General features: G+C 57.0%; 1 protein-coding gene across 1 annotated transcript in view; it reads right to left on the minus strand.

Annotated features, from left to right (window-relative positions):
- Positions 1 to 9,649, minus strand: part of KCNK3 (potassium two pore domain channel subfamily K member 3) — a 44,622-nt gene extending 34,973 nt beyond the window's left edge. The window contains exon 1 of the mRNA XM_075555804.1: positions 9,367 to 9,649. Within this exon, the coding sequence (XP_075411919.1) occupies positions 9,367 to 9,649 (283 nt within the window). The remainder of the gene's footprint in view (positions 1 to 9,366) is intronic.
- Positions 9,650 to 17,180: the final 7,531 nt, after the last annotated feature.

Raw genomic sequence — 17,180 nt, forward strand, 5'->3', positions numbered from 1 at the left:
CTCTTATGGCCCTCAGCCTGGTCCATGTTACTCCCTCATCGCTGCCTACATCTTCACTCGTCATCAAGGCCACCTCCAATGCCGCCTGCTCCAGGAAGCCTTCTCAGACCCCTCTTCTGAGTCCCTTCACGTCCACCTTGGGAGAACGATGCGGCTCCCTGTCCTGGAAACCCACTGGAGCCATCTGTTTTGTCCCCTGGAGTCCCTGTGAGTCGGGACTGACTCGGCAGAAGTGAGTTGAGGGAGTCTCACTTCCTTTTAGCAACCATTCCATTTGTGGTTTTCAGGGTTCCCCTTGACCAGAGGCCTCTTGATCCCTCTGTATCATGCTTGAGACATGTGAGAGCTCAGGGAGTCGCAGTTTTGTTTCTGTGAACTCATCGGAGATGAAGGCAAACGCCGGTTCCAGGTGGAAGGTGCCCCAGAGAGTCTGAGAGCGAGCTCCCTGGACACGCCTGAGTCCTGGTCCAAGTACTCTGACCCCCCAGGCTGACCCCTTGAGGCTCAAGAAATGGAAATAGTTTTGCATTGTTTCATCAGGGTTGGGAATGATCTTGAACATTATTTATTGAACCCCTCAAAAGTCAAAGGCCCTTGTTGACAGCTGGGCCCCACGAGGATGTTTTTGATCCATCAGCTTGGTTAGGCTGGACTCCGAGTTCTCCAATCACACACCAATCCAGACACTGCTGCGGAGGCCTCTGGTGGCCATTCAAGTTGTGCTGGGTCAATAGGAGGGGCCGTGGGAACGTGGAAGGCCCTGGACAAGACGGATCAACAGACACAGTGGTTGCAACAATGGGCTCAAGATTGGGAACGAGGGTGAGAAGGGTTCTATTGGACACAGGGTCATGATCGGTCCAAAGGGACTCATTGGGGCTTCCCAACGTCTCTCATAGGGTGCCTGTCCGTTAGGGAGATTTATCTCTGGTCATCTGGCTGGGTCTGTTTCTATCAGCTGAGTGACCTTTGGGCAGAGCTGAGGAAGGAGATACTCCATCTCTGGATAGCAGCCCCAGTCCCTGATGGAGCACCCCAGCCCATCCTTCCCAAGGGCCTGCCCTGTGGGTTTTTGGGTCTTGCCTCACTGTCCCTTGGAGGGCCTGGGTGGTGCAAATGGTGAATATGTTTGGCTGCTAATCAAAAGTTGGAGGGTCGAATCCACCCCTGAGGTTCCTCAGAAGAGAAGCCTGGCAATCTGCTTCCCAAAAATCAACCCACTGAAAACTGTGGGGCACAGCTCCACTCTCCCTTGGGTGCAGTGACCAGGAGTCTGAACGGACTGGACAGACAGAAGAAAAAGCCACCCCCTTTACCACCAGCCAGGCCAATTTCAGACAAGGAATCTCGTTACCCACTCCATCTCCTGCTTCTCTAGCTGCACCCGGATGGACCTGAGCATCCTTATTCCCCACCCCCGAGGTCTGCTGCACCCTTCTTAGGGTGGGCTCACTGCCTCCCAGGGAACTCAGTGCCCCACAAGGCAGCTGAGATTCTCACAAGTCCTTCCTTCTCTTGGGCTGCATCCAGTCTCCCTGTAGACTCAGGGCTGGTGGAAACTCTTGAGGTCCATGAGCAGGAGGCTGGGCCTCTTTCCTCTCAACAGCCCAGCAGATATTTGAAGTGGTGCTTCCACCAGCTGTCCCTCAGGAGACAGGGTGCCCCCTCGGCTGCCCAGCTTGCTGATGGCTGTCTTAAAGTGTGCAGACATAGGGATCTGATGGGCCCGGGAGAGGGTAGACCTGCACTGCCCCCTGCATTTTACACCTCAGCCCATGAGGAGGAGCTGAGTGTCCCCTGATGTTACGGGGCCAAGGACCTGAGGACTGAAAACACCCTTAGAACCTGGGCCCCAGCCCGTCACCAGTAGGGGTCCCTTTTTAAGGGAAGAAATGAGCCCATACTTCTAATGGGGCTAGAGGGGTACTACAAGGGAGTCCCCACTTGGATGGCTAATCTCTGGGACCTAGCTCCCCATGAGTTCAGGGACCTTCCTTAGAAGCCTGGGGAGGAAAGGAGAACAGTGGGGGACCCATGGATGCCGGTTTGAAGCTCTGAGCAAGCCCTTCTCCAGTTCTGGACTCCTTTTCTCGGCCCTCCCCACATCCCTTTCGCTCACCCTGCAGATGCCACCCTCAGAGCCTCTCCCTGCTTCAGCCACACACGCTCCAGCCTCAGGGAAGCGTTCACCCAGCTCCAAGGCCATCAGCTCTAACATTCAACCACCAGATTCCTTTCAATAGCTAATAAACATTCTCTCTTAATAACCCAGTTCACACCTCGGGTCCACTCCCAGAAATCAGGTCCCATTTCTCTAAGATCCTTGTTACCCAGTGTGGCCATGGACCAGGAGCATCTGCACCCCAGGGCAGCTTGCAGGGCATGCAGATGAAGATGCTGCATTGAAGCAAGACCAGTCAAGCAGCTCCCCACCACAGTCCAGTTTGAGAAACAGTAGGCTGAGTGGTGCGCTCACAGCAAAATTGGTGGTTCAAGCCTACCAACTTCTCGGGAGAAGCATGGCTTGACAGGAGTTGGCCATTGTTGACTCCAAACCAAAAAGAGTAACAGAACTCTATTATGGCATTGATTCCGACTCATAGTGACCCTAAAGGATGGAGTAGAACAACCCCCGTGAGTTTCTGAGATTGTAAATCTTTACAGGAGCAGACAGCCCTTGTTTTTCTCCTTCCAAGTGGCTGCTGGTTTCAAACTGCCAACCTTGTGCTTAGTAGTCCAACTCCTAACCCACCATGCAACTATAACCTTCTTTCCTTCGGTGGGACCTGGAGATGCAGGTTGGAATACCAAGGCCGGAGGCACACCAGGGAAGGGCCTATCCTCTTTGGGCTCTTGGGGAATCTAGGGTGGGCTGAAGCCTTCCTTGGTCTTCCTTGGATTGAAGCAGGAGAATGGACAGGGGAGGCAAGGGGGGAGAGAAAAAGGGAGGAGGGATTAAGGAGTTAATGGAACCCAGTCACTAGCCCCAAGGCCAAGTTCTTGCCTTCTGGTACCTACTTGCCCCCCCTCTCACCTTGGAACAAAGAGCCCCCTATCTTTGCTGGAGGGGAACAGTCACGGGTTGGAAGGAGTGACTGGTGCCTGCTCTGATAAGCCAGGGTAAGAGGCGAGGGCCTGAGCACTACTGACAGGGGGTGCAGAAGCCCACAGACCAGGGGGAAGAGAGTGAGCTGAAGGCAGGCTCTGCCACATGGGAGCCCCAAGGCTCCATCATTGGGTGGACCAGGGAGAGCAGAGGAGGAAGCGGGGCGACCCAGAGGGGTGGGTGGCTCCAGGCTTTTCCTGGAGCCTGAAAGGCTTTTGTCATGAGGCTCCAGAAGGAGCTAAGGGCCAGCCAAATAGGCCTGGTTGCTCTCTCCTCTCAGAGCCTGGGCATGCATGGGTAGGGGAGCACCACTCCGGGAGCACGGAGCTAGTTGTGATCCCTGATGATAACTGTGTGTGACCTTTGGAAAGCCCCTTTCCCTGTATGATGAGAGGGTTGAATCTGAAATGTTGAGCTGAGGCTCCATCAGCCATTCTGAGAAAAAGGCCACAGTGTGGGGGATCTGGGACCCACAGACTCCAGGGCCTACCACCTCTCCTTTTTCAGCTCTACTCAGAAGGGTCTTGGAGAAGCTCCCTGAAAAGACACACTCCCTGGGGCTAAGCCATGGTGTTGCCCTTTCTGTCCGTGGGGCCTTGGGTGGAAGTCCACGTCTCTCTGAGCTTCTCTTCCCTTGATGGCAAAGGTGACACCTGTCCTCGCAGGGCTTGGGGACCAGCAGGTCATCCCAGGAGGCAGGGCCTGGAGTGTCAGCCGGCCCATACCAGCATGCTCCATCCATGTCGGAGTGGGTGGAGGGTGGGGCTGCCGTCCTGGGCCCGCCTCGGTGGTCTCAACCAAGTCTGCTCTTTCCTCCTGCTGCCGGCTGACTGTGGGGAAGCAATATGTTTTTTTTAAAAAACATTTTAAAACTCTAAAATCCATTCAGAGATTCACCGTTGGCACTGCCAGCTGAAAGCTGTTTCTAGTGGTGATCTGCGCCGTGTTCATCTGTGCTTGTTTATGTCGTTCTTGAAAATACTTATTGTGTTGGTCCTGTACTTGACGCGGCCAGGCATGTGTCTTCTATTTTTGCCTCTACTCCCCCATGATACCAGCCCCCAAATGACACCCAGGCTGGCGGCCTGGCAGAGCCAGGAGGTGCCTGTGGTCAAACACACCCACTCTTGAGATCGGAAAACCGAGAGTCACCGAGGGCCGGCGACTGGACCAAGTAGAATTAGAATGTCTGCAGCCTCGCTCAATCCAGGGCTGGTTCTCCACTCCTGTGTGCATCCTTCTCTGGCAGTTTTCTCCAGGGTCTGCTGCTCAGAGGCTCAGGGACCCTGCCTTGAGTCTGGGAACGCTGGGGGTCTGGATGGGAGCAAAGTGGGGCATCTTCCTGCTCCCCTTCCCACCCCATACTGTCCCTAACTGCTAGGAAGGTGCAGAAGTAGCTGCAGTCGTGCCACCTTTGGCACATAAAGCGGTTCTCTTCTGATGGGCAAAGCAGTCATATGTGAACGATAACCTTATTAACAGTAATCACTGTAGATCAAGCTTATGAAGTGTCTACTCTGTCCCGGCCACCTCTCTGCTAGTACCCTATGTAATCCCGGGAGGCAGAGAGGATTGCTCTCATTTGTGAAAGAACAAAAACAAGTTCAAAGAGATTAAGTAACTCGTCCAAGGTCACTCAGATTGTGCCATGGGGGTGGGGGTTAGGGTTGAGGGGAGAGGCCAGCATCGCTTTGGCCACCACATCACCCTACAGACTGACAAGCTGTGGCACCCAAACGGAGGTCTGGCCTGTGAGTGGGGATGAGGACCGGTGGGTGGAGGGAGAGCAGCACGTTTCAAGCCAGATGCCCCCTCCCCCGTCTAGGAAAGTTTGAGAACAAGGGCGTGATAAAAGCAGCTGGACCCTCGGAGCCAAGAGAGAAGAAGCTGGGGTGACTCAAAGGCCTGGACCCTGATCAAAGCTGTCCCCCATCAATGTGCTGTGTGACCTTGGGAGAATGACTTACCTCTCTGGGCCTAAATGGATCAGATGAGACAATTCTAATGCTTCTATTCACTCTTTTACTTTAGGGCTCTGGGATTGGGGTGGAATGAGTCCCCTCTATATTTCCCCCCTTGGAAAGCAGAGGTTCTCTCAGGAGTCAAATGCTGGAATTCACAGTCCAAGGGTTCCCAAGCCTACTGATGGGCAATGGGGGCCCGTGCTCAGCTGAGGACAAGCTGGGACCCGAGGGCATAGCAGAGCCAAGGAGGCTTTCCGCCCCCCATCTCCCGACCCCCAGCTGTCTCCCTAGCTTATCAATCACCGGCCTGTCAGATTCCTTAGAGGCACAAGGGTTCCAGGTTCTGTGGTGGAAGAATGGGCACTTGGAAGTCCACCCGTCGCAGGGAGAGCCTGGTACGTGGTCACAGCTCCGGCTCTTAGTCTGGTTTGGCAGGACCCAGGAGTGGGGGTGGCAGCGGGCTGACTATAGGGTGCTGGGGTGAGAGGCTTTGATGGAGAAAAGGCCAGTCTTACCTCCTCGGTGCCCTTGAGCTAGACAGATCTGGGCTGGCTCTTGAAGTGGAGACAAAAACTAGCCCCAATGTTCAGGCCCCAGGTTGAGCGTCAGGAGGCCCCGCGGACTATGGGTACGTGGCACACGTTCAAGGCTGAAGGCCTTGGGTGAGTCATTTATCCTCTCAGAGTCAGAGGGCTTTCAGCTGGAAAAACAGAGGACTGTCTTTCTCGAAGGGTTGGTGAGGCAATGAAAGAGGTGTGTGTGAAGCCGCTGGCACGGAGTCTCTCAAGAGTGATAGGAAAAGGTGGCTCCTATGATTATGGCTGTGGCCACGATTGGTGAAAATAATAAACAGTGGAAAAGGGAATCAGATTTGGTACCTTCTGACTGTGTGACCCTGGGCGACTCCCATCACCTCTCTGGGCCTTGTTCCTTATCTATAAAGGGAGGGGGTGGTACCAGCTGATCACGGGGGTGGGGGGCCTTCCTGCTCTGACAGTCTCTGGACTATGAATAGATGGGGCTGGATCCCTGGAGGAGTTTCATGACTCAACAGCTAGAGAGGTTAAGGCTGCAGAGAAGAGTTCCATTTGCATGTGAACTTCAGGCAGCACACAAAGGATGCTTCCTGCCTGGGAGACCAGGGCTGAGGAAGAGGAACCCTCGCTGCCAGTGGGGGATGTGACTAACCAGGTGAATGACTAACTCGGCCCTGACAACTGAACGCCAATCAGGGCTGCCCAGGAGTGCCCGGCGAGCTGGCATCTCTGAGCACGCCTTGGCAGAGGCAGGGCCCCAGCAGGGCCTCGGCCTCGCAGCAGATGGAAGCAAAGGCCGCAACCAAGAGACCAGCCGGGAGAGAGCCCTGGGCTTAGTCAGAAGACCCAGGTTCCAGCTCCAACTCTGCTGTCCCCCAGCAGGGTGACTTTGGGGAGTCACCAAGGTCCTCTCTGGGTACCGCCCTTCTGTTCTCTGGATAGCAGCACTCACCGAACCTGCCCCAGCAGCCTCACAAGCACAGGATGGGAGTAGACAGGATGAAACGAATGGGAGGCTTTGTCAGGGTCCCCACCTCAAGGGGGGGGGTCTTAGGAGGTGACCCCTTTAGGTTCCCAAGGAGACCAGGTGGCCAGAGGCTGCTGCCCTAGGGTTTGGGACTAGGGTCAATCTAACAGAGGGCCCTCCTAACCATCTGATGGTGGCTCAGACAGGTTTTCCCCAGAGCCAAGCCCTGTGGGCAGTGTCCTGCCAAGTGGCACAGCCAAGGCAGGTGGGGATGGGGAGGGGTAACACAATGGTTGGGTGACCCCCTTAGTCCTCCTCCCCTGCCCCCCCTGAACTAGGGCAGTGCCCTGATGTCACCTTAACTCGTGGCCAGCTCTTTATAAATAAATAATCACTGGCCCGCACTCTGTCTGCCTCCACCCCCAGCTTTTAGCATGTCTCTCCGCAAGGGCTATGGGCGGGCGGGCGCTCTGGGAATCGGCAGGGACGGACAATGCCCTTTCGTTTCTGCACTCCTTCAAGCTCTCATGCGCACGCACGGGCAGGAATGGGAACCCCAAGGCCCTGCCCACGTGGAGGTTAATTAATTACAGCCTGTCTAAGGAGGCAAAACGCAGCCCCTGCAATGCCAATAACCATTCAAACGCACCTACACGGTGTTCGCCAGGTCATCCTGACCGTGAGTCCTGCCCGGAGTTGTCCCGAGTGGTGGTCTGGGGGGCTTCAAGGAGGAGGTGGGATTTGAGATGGGTCAGACAAATAAAAGATTGCGGGAAAGAGGGGGGTGGGGGGTTTCCCCAGAGAGTAGTTTGGCGGTGACAAAGGACTCGTGTAAAGAAGTGAACAATGAAATTGGGCTTAGACCCGGAAGCCAGGTGTGGAAGGTCTTACATCTTGGGTGGGGAGCATGGCCCCAGTTTATGAGTAGTGGGGAGCCATGGAGGGCTTCTGAAAAGGGGGCTGGTATAATCAGAGCTGTCCTTTGGGGGGATTCTCTCTGGCAACTTCCTTCAAAGCAGCTGGAGGCAGGGAGAGCCCTTGGAAGGCTACTGTAGACCTGAGGAGGAGGGTGGGGTGGGGTGGGCGTGGTACAAGCAAGGTCTAGAAACGTGGGGAGAGGGGAGGGGCAGTCTGAGATTCTCAGACAGTGGGCAGCTACCAAAACTTTGGTCTGGAGTAGAAGGGTGGGAGAAGGCAGAGACCCCAGACCACATACCTGGACTGGTCTCTCCAGGGCCTGAACCTCAGCCTGGCTATCTGCTCTAAACCCCGAGGGTCAGCAGGACCCCTGGGTGGCCCCAGAAACCACAGAGCACCATTCAGCCTGGCTTCCCAAGACCAGTGGTGCCTCGGGACTGAGTCTTCAGTGGACCGTACTCGGCCCCCCCTTTCACCCGCACCACTCCTGTTGACTCCCAGGAAAACACTACCATCTTGTCACGGGGCCGTGCCAGGTGGCAGTGAGCCTCTGGGACCTCAGCCAAGACAAGGAAGGGGACCAGAAGAGGGGAAGGAATGGAGAAGGTGGAGAAGGAGCCCCTGGAGGGGCCTCAGTGGGCTTCATGGAAGGTGGGCTTCCCAGAATCCTTGTCCCGCAGTGCTGGGAGGAGCCGGGAAGACCATTCCAGTCAGGTGGGGCTTGCTGCTCAGAGGTGAGGCCTGAGTCTTAGGCCGGGGAAGAGACTTGGCCAAGGTCATAGAGCAGGGCCAGTGAAAGGGCCGGCTTGGAACCTTGGTCCCATTCCATTCCTGCAGGTGGCAGAGAAGGAGAAGGGCCTTCCCCCTGTCTGAACACCTTTGAATGCAGGACCCCTTAGGCAAGGCGGAAGGAGGGGGTGTTTATTGGTGAAACAAGCACCTCCCTCTGGCTCTGGCCCCCCCCCCTCTCCTCTGCAGGAGCTCTCTGTTTGCCCCTCTGGATGGAAGCTCTGGCCAGGGCTGAGGTGTGTGTGTGTGTGTGTGTGTGTGTGTGTGTGTGTGTGTGTGTGTGTGTGTGTGTAGAACAAGAGCCCTTCCTGTAAAGTGACTGCGAAGACAGCAGGGTAGGCTGAGAAGGCTTCTAGCACAAGCTCCACTACCCTAAGAAAATTACAGACACTGGCTACGGTGCCCAACTCTCTCTCTCTGACACACGCGCGCGCGCGCACAGACACACACACACACACACACACACACACACACGCACACGCTCACATGCTCGCACACCCCAAGCGACACTCACACAGCCGCACTCGCAGACTGTTGCAGGCACCCACCGTGGCTCGGAGCGCTGCCGAGCGGCGCGTGCCGGCACCCACATGCCGCTCGGGGTCCTAGCGGGTGGACCAGAGAGGCTCTGAAAAGCGCCCCCACCCGCAGGGACCGAGCGGCGAGGCGCGCTCCCGCCGCCTGACACCCCGCGCCAGTCAGGGGCCTGCTCCGGCCACACCCCTCCGCTGCCAGCGGGTGCCCGCCGGCCCCGGGCCCCTCTCACACACTCCAGAGTCCCCCGGGGCCTCGCGCAGCCTGGCGGGGACAAGTTCGCGCTGGCCGGGCCGAAAAGTCAGGTCCGGAGCCAGGAACCGATGCCTGTCCTAGTCCCCGCGCCGGGCGCCCCCGCCCGAGTCCTGACCCCGCGGAGCAGCTACCTCAGGCTGAGCTCGGGCTTTTGCGGGGCGCAGGGCTCGGCGCCCGGTCCCTCTCCGCGGAACCTCCCCCAGCCCTGTGCGGATCCGGGTTTCCCCGAGCGCGGCCCCGGCCCCCGGCCCCCGGTCCCCGGTCCCCGGTCCCCGCCCCGCGCCGGCGAATAGTTACCGATGGTGGTGATGACTGTGATGGCGAAGTAGAAGGAGCCGGCGAAGCGCCACTGCAAGCCGGCCTTGTGCGGCTTGAGGCGCAGCACGACGCCCTCCAGCTCCTCGTAGCCGCCCTGGCTGAGGTTGTAGCGCAACCGGAGCTCCTGCTGCCGCCGCTCCAGCAGCCGCCGCTCGGTGATCTCGGGCTCCGACTCGAGCGCGTCGAAGACCGCGGCGCCCACCAGCAGGTAGGTGAAGGTGCACACGATGAGCGCCAGCGTGCGCACGTTCTGCCGCTTCATGGTCCCGTCCGGGCCGCCGCCGGTCCCCCGGCGCCCCCGGCCCGCGCCCCGGCCCCGGCCCCGGCCGCCGCTGCTGCTACCCGGGAGGCGGCCTGGGGCATGGCTGCGCTCGCAGCTCCGCGCGCCCGGCACCGGCTCTGCGCCCCAGGGCCGCAGCTGCCGCCAACGCCAACGCCAACGCCAACGCCGCCGCCGCCGCGGAGCTGTCCCTTCAGCACCACCCACCGCCCTCCTCCGCCCGCCCCCCGCCCCCCCGCCGGCCGCCGGCTCCCGCCAGCCCTCCCGCCCAGCCAAATAAGGACTGGGGACACGGCTGAGGGCGGGAGGAGGGAGGGGGCTGGCCGCGGGGAGGGAGGGCGGAAAGCCACGGCGAGACCGGGCCGGACTGAGAGAGAGAGAGAGAGAGAGAGAGAGAGACAGAGACAGAGACAGAGACAGAGAAACACAAAAAACTACAGAGCTAGTGTGGGGAACGGAGCACGGAGCTGGTGGAGGGTGGGGGTGCACGCAGCCCGAGATAAACCAGAGGTAGATGAGTAGACACAGGAAAAAGAAGTGGCAGGTGGAAGAAAAAAAAAAGAGAGCCAGAGAGACCGCAAAGGTGACAAACGGAACCTGGGAGACCTGAATCCCTAGAGAGAAAGTGATCCACAGAAGAAAGACAGAAAGGGACAGACAGAGAAAGCCCCCAGGCTCACCACTTAAGGAAATCGCTGCGTTGCTCCAGTTGAGAGGGACCTGGGGCCCAGGCTCTCTAGTTCCTTATTGCATGGAGTGGGAAACTGAGGCAGGCAGAGGTCATGTGACATGCAAAGGTGCACTGTGAGTTAGGGGGAGCCCATTGGTTACACCAAGCTCTCGCTGCCTCCTCGTGTCAGGCTGCTGGTCCTATGAGAAGCAGGCAGACCACCGCGGTGGAGCAGGGGACCCATGAGCCAACACCCAAGGGAAACTTCTGCTTTGGGGAAACAGACCCCTCCCTGGGTCAGCATGCTTCCCAGAACTTGGCAAGAATGCCCAGGCTGTAGTCTCGGCTGGTAGCACAGGGTCCCAGGCACACTTGCTCTGTCTCCAGGAGGCTGCTAGGCTGTCCCAGAATCCTTGGTCCCTGCTGGGCACTAGGTACGGCCAGAGGGACCCCCAGATGCCCCTCTCAGGCCTCCTAGCAGAAGTGAGGTTTAGTGGAAATGGGGGGTGGTGGTGGAAGTGAGGAGAACCCAGCTCACGAGGGCCACTGAGAGGCTGGAGGGACTAGAACCCTCGTCGTGCCTCAGTTTCTTCTTTTGCTGACATGGTGGCAGTGATGGTAAGGAGTGCAGACAGATGGAGCTCACGGCAGGCACCACTGTCTGCCCCCCCCCACGAGATTCTGCCTTATCTTCTCCAAGTGGGCCACAGTAGATGACTCTACAGGGCTTTCAGTTCCCAGCAACGTCAGCCGGTGGATTGGAATCTAAATCCCAGTGCCAAGGAGGGTCAAGAAGTCCATGGATCCTGCCATGGGTCCTGTGGAGGGACACAAGCAAGAGGAGCCCCCAAAATCCCCGTGAAGGGTCGGCTCAGGAGGCAGCCAGTCATAAGCAGGAGCATCATGTGTCCACATGCTGACAGTGACCTGTTACTGCTGGATGTCCCTCTGCTTCCAACAGCCCCACAGAAGTCCCACCAACCCATTTGCTCCTTCGGCAGCCATCCACGTATTTCCACCAAGCACCTGCTGTGTGTCAGGCTAAATCCTTACCTCTGTTATCTCTAGTTCTTCCCACGATCCTGAAAGGGAGGTATTGTTCTTCCTCCTTAACAGATGGGGAACCAAACCAATCTGGGGAGAGGCTTCAGATCTGCCTGAACCCCAATCCATGCACGTCTCCATAATGACTCTTCGGTAGTAGGCTACCTACGTCCTAAGCAGGTTGATGTGAGGGCGCCAATCAGACACTGTGAAGCTCTGTAGCAATATCTGCTCCCGACGACTCAAGTCTGGACCAGAGCCTGATGAGAGAGCCCTGAACTCATGGCCCTCTTCCCATCTCCCCTCGCCAACATCTCTGATCCTTTGCAGATGTGAACTGTCTAGCTTTGCCTGCTGGCCTTGAACTCGGTTTGTTCTAGGTGTTCCCTCAGCATCTTGTGGCTCTCCGGAAGGAAAGCAGACACCCTTGGGTCATGGGGGAGGTTCAAGAAACTAATGTGCCCGTCTGCCCTACTGGATCCTGATCACAACCACCCCAGAAGCCAGTTTCCCCAAAGCCTGTGTCCATGAGGAAGTGGCGCCCTGGACAGGGTTTCCGGTGAGAAAAGGCTGTGTGCTCAGGGTCTGGCTGCCTGACCAGACAGTTGTGCAGCTGAAAGGTGATCTTGTGAGTAAAAGAGATCTGGCAAAGCTGAAAAAGCTCTCTTTAGGGACAGAGCATGGATTATTAATTACGATGAAAGTTCTCCTTGCAGTGCTTCGGATCTGGAAGGACCCCTAGGGAGAGTCTAATCCAACCCTTGCATGTCACAGGTGAGGAAGCTGAGGCCCAGAGAGGAGGAAGGGGGTTGCCCGTGGTCACACCATGACTGAGGGGCAGCTGTGATGTATGCCCGTGGTTCCAAGCACCCATTGTGTTCAGCACCAGCACACTCTCTAAAGAGCTCCCGGGGCCCAGGAAGAGGGAACCTAGGCCTCTTTTGTTCCTCCTTTCTCATGTTGAGGGGCGTTGGGTTGCTGGGGAACTGGGCTGGTCCCTGTCATGTTTCTGAGCAGCCCCTGAGACTTGCAGTCAGGAGCTCCATCTTCCTACCCTCAACCTGTGTGGAATTGTGCCCAAACCTTACCAACCAATCCAACTCGGGCCCTTCCAGGACCTAAATGTGAGAACGCACCTCTATCCTTTTCATCTAAAATGAACAATGAGACTGCTCAGCTGTGGCTTCTCCCAGGTGCTTCTGTCATGTGAAGCCCACTGTGACTCTCACGGAGTGACCTTTGGGATGAACAGGGAGTTCAGAGTCAGTGATGCTGTCAGCCTTGGGACGTGATGGTGGTCAGCCCCGTCTGGGATGTTTTTCTGAAGTCCTGCGCAGTATGGGTAGCACAGGACCAGCAGGTTGGTTAGCGGGGCTGGCAGGGCCTGGTTGAAGTCCTGTTTCAGTCACTCACTGGTTGTGGGACTCTGGGCCAATGGCTCTTGTCTCTGGCTCTCAGTTTCCACATCCACAGATGGAGGCGTGTAGACCAAGAAATGTCCAAACTTCCTGCCTCTAGAACAGCAGTTCTCAACCTGTGGATCACGACCCCGTTGGGTGTCCAATGACCCTTTCACAGGGGTCGCCTGATTCCTAACAGTAGCAAAATTACAGTGATGAAGGAGCAACAAAAATAATTTTATGGTTGGGGGGAGTCACCACCATATGAGGAACTGTATGAAAGGGTCATGGCACGAGGAAGGTTGAGAACCACTGCTCTGGAACATCCCCTGGCCTTCGTGGCCTGACTTTGGCCAGGAAGAAGTCTCCTACGAATCAGGTGGAAAGAGGGCATGGCCGCTGCTCTTAAGATGAGTTCATGAAGACAGGAGCATAAGCAGAGTTGAACACGTGACCCAGAATCTAATCTTCATCACCATGCTGCCTCCTCAAGCTGATTTCCACTCACTGCCACCCTATGCAGCCTTATGGTGAGCTCAACGGATGCACACTGCCACTTCTGTCACCTGGGTGGGGGTGGAGGGTGGCTGGCGGTCTTCACAGATAGCAGTCAAATGCTTTACCTTTGTACCACCAGGGTTCCTCTAGGTATCCGTCACTGCGCATGACTGTGCACAACACACACACACACACACATACACACACACACATATCCATTCCACTTTCTCTTCCCTCTGTTTCATTGAGACACAGCCCAGCACTTTCATACCCGCTCCAGCCTCACAAGCCTCCCATCTCTGTCTTGTCACAGTCCTATTCAGGTTTCAAGACCCAGCCCCAAATCTGTCCCCTCCCTGTTGCATGTCCCAGTCACCTCCAAGCAGAACCACTGACCCCCACACATACCCACAGCACCCCTCTAAGCTTCACTTCAGCGTGTGTTTCCTCTTGCCTAGGTTCCTTAACAACTGTCACCCCCCTGCTCAGTCTCATCTCTAGGGCGAGGACTCTTTACTCATGCCACACTTCGGCAGTGGTGTGCGCCGTGCTTAGCTGACATGCAGGGCATCCCGTGTATTCAGCATACTGGCAAAGGCATGGACACATTCTCTACCTGATGAGGTAGAGCCCCAGCAGTGCCCGTGGGAGAGGGGCATCCATGGCAGAGTCCTCAGGCAGGCAGAGAAAGGCCCAGGCAGTCTGCAGCCTATGACAGATCTGAATCCGTTTCTGTGGCTTTGGGGCAGGCACCTCTATCGCAGGAGCAAGCCCTGCCTGGCTTAGAGGAAGAGAGATAGGGGTGTCCCATGCTCCAGGAAACAGTGGGGAGTGAGAGAGAGAGAGAAACAGAGAGAGAGCGAGAGACAGAGACAGAGAGAGAGAGAGAGAGAGAGAGAGAGGTGCTGGGAGTCCCAAGAATCCTGAACACAGCTACCACTGAGTTGGGTGGTCTTGTGAGGGTCTGAGGGTATCTCTGCACCTCAGTTTACCTGTCTACACTAAAAAAGGATTGGCCCCTTCCTGCTGTGACATTCTGTGAGGTCTCAGAGGACCTTGGCTTCAGAATGCAAATTCCCCAGGGTTAGGGATGCGGTCTGAAGGGCAAGGGCGAGGGGCAGCTTTCTGGCCCTGCTTCAGCAGCCACGTGGAGTGGGTCATCAGAGGGGGCATGAATGCACGGATACCGAGTCACAATACGTTGGCGTTCAGGCCCTGCCTCCGCTGGCTATGTGCTGGACCAGCGTTTCACATGAGATGAGATTCTGGCCTGTTGTGTTGGCATCAAACTTCAAGGTCCCGCCCAGAGAGCAAGGACAGGGCCTTGCTCATCCTTGTGCTCACATCCCTGGCTCAGTGCCTGGCATGGCAGAGGTGCACTGTCAACTCGCCTGCATACAGATGCCCGTGGGCCTGGCTGGGTTGGTGCCTGGTCAGGTTGGTGAGCAGGATCGGCAGGGCCTGGCACCCCTGGTTTGCTGTGGGAAGCAGTGTCCTGTCAGCAAGTCATCTCAGTATCTGGAGGGTGGCAGGCCTCAGAGGGAGGGAGGGAACAAGGTGATCCCTGGAGCAATGAGGGGCATGGTCGTAGCTGGCACAGACCACTGCACCGGGGGAGTGAGCGTGGTCTCAGGTGGCATGGGGAGCGGGTCCAGGGTGCTTAGTGTATGCCTGAGCTGTCCCTTGTGTCCCTCTGTAGGGAGAGGACTCAGGGATTAGCCTGGCTTGTCTGAGCGTAACAGGCCCCAGCCCAGCCAGCTTGCGTTTGTCAAGACACACTATTTGTTTAACATCCCGAGCCCAAATCAAACACAACAGACAAGTGTTAACAAAAAGGGAGGTTCTGGGAGCTGTTGGGGAGAGCACCCGGGGCTGGGCGACTGGACACCTGGGCTGGTTCTCAGTCCTACACAGTCAGGCTGTGTGATTGTAGGCGAGCATTGCCCCTCTCTGGGCCAAGGGGAGCCTACTGCCAAATGGAGGATTGAATCCCAGTGTCTGTGAGGCTAGCCCCAGACCTACTCTACTCTCCTAGTGGAGTAAGCGTGAAGAGCCCTCCACCCCCACCCCAAGGCCTATCTTCCTGGGGCTGGAGTCAGAGTCTGACTTACTGCTGCTCACAGCTGCCATCCAATAGCAGGAAGCCTCCGTCCGTATTTGTCCTTGAATCTACACCCTCCACATTCGACCCCTCCCCCCCCATAGAGCATCCTGAGACGAATACCACGCTGAGCTGAGCAGCCTCCTGTGTGTGACTTTAAGGTTATGCATTGGATGGCTAATGGTAAGGTCAACAGTTCAAAACCACCAGCCGCTCCATGGGAGAAAGACGAGGCTTTCTAGTCCCAGAAAGAGTGACAGTCTCAGAACCCCCCAGGGGCAGTTCTGCCTTGTCCTGTCGGGCCACTAAGAGTCGGCATTGACTTGATGGCAGTGAGTTATGTATTGCCACTTGGGTCCCCTAGGTGGCACGGATGGTTAAGTGCTGGGCTAGGAATGGAAAGACTAGCAGTTCAAACCCTCCCGGAGAAGAAGGCACCTTGGAAGAAAGACCCCAGCCATGCAAACGCCAGGGAGCACCGTTTCCTTGGAAACATATGGTGTTGGGTGCCCTGAGATAGAATCGGCCTGATGGCCACTGGCGAAGAGTTTCACTTGAACACATGCCCGAAGTGGTCCTCGCCACGACACTGGTGCTGCCCATTTTCCCTGTCCCCAGCAGAGCACTCCAGTGCTTGGGGGGATACTGGCACTAGCCTGGGTCCTGACCGATGCTGGTATCATCCAGCTTCTTGGTTTTGTTAGCTGCGTGCCTCTCTACTTTCTGTTCTTCCCCGCCCTCTTCCGTCCCTTCTCCTTCCCCGTCCACCCCTCTCCTTCCTGGGCACATGCGGGCTGGGAGAGTGGCCAGAGCCAAAGGCCGCCAGCAGGGGAGGGGAGAGGGAGACCTGAGAGAAAGCAGCAGCTGTCCTTGAGCCTAGCGTGTTGTGTTCGTGTGTGTGTGTGTGTGTGTGTGCGTGCATGTGTGGCGTGCTACGCCTGAGGTTTCAGCTTTGGTTTTTCTCTTCCCTACCTTGACTCCCTCTTTGTCCTGCTTAGCTCCCCTCCATCCCCATTCTCCTCTGTACTCAGCCAAGGACCCCGGGATCCTTGGAGCAGGAAGAAACCTTAAGCAACCCAGCGCCGGTGAGGAAATGGCAGCCCAACCAGGGGAGCGAGCATCCCAAGGCCTCACCCGTGGCTGGCTCCCATCTCCTCCCAGGGCAAGAAGTAAGTCCCTCACGCCTATCCTCAGCACAGGCGCTGTAGTGGCCCCGGCCTGCCTGTGTCCCCCGACAAAGGTGTTGCAGCCCAAGAAGAAAGTGCGACTGTTGAAATCCTTCTTTGCAGGCGTATGGCTTCTGAGAAGCAAGCAGAGGCAGTCTGTTCTCAGCACTGAACACAATCATGATAATAGCACTTGGAGTGATTAATCAGCCTGTGCGTATTGAGTGGTGCCTGCGAGTGTGTGCGGCAGGGTGTTCCTGGGGAGGGGTGGGCCAGGAGGGAGGGGAGGCTAAGCTTTACTTCTGACGAATGAGTGGCGATGTCCATCTCGTTTCTGTCTCAGGGGAGGGCAGCATGCCCCGGCCAGGCCTGCAGTGTTTCCGCTCGGGGAGAAGAGGACTCCTGTCCCCGTGCTCAGGCTGCTGGGCTCCTGATGTTCTGGGAGAGCAGAATTGACAAACAGAAGCAGGTTCCAGCCTCATCAGCCAGACTAATGAGGGGCCTCACAAGCCTGATGTATGTGGCTCAACTGAGGGAATTGGATGTGTGGAGGGGTGTTTAGCTTGGAGAAGAGACACAGGGGACATGTGAGCTGTCACTTGGAGAAGGGATGACGGGGGGCGGGGGTGACCCT

The sequence above is a fragment of the Tenrec ecaudatus genome, chromosome 8, assembly GCF_050624435.1.
Source record: "Tenrec ecaudatus isolate mTenEca1 chromosome 8, mTenEca1.hap1, whole genome shotgun sequence".
Lineage (NCBI taxonomy): Eukaryota > Metazoa > Chordata > Mammalia > Afrosoricida > Tenrecidae > Tenrec > Tenrec ecaudatus.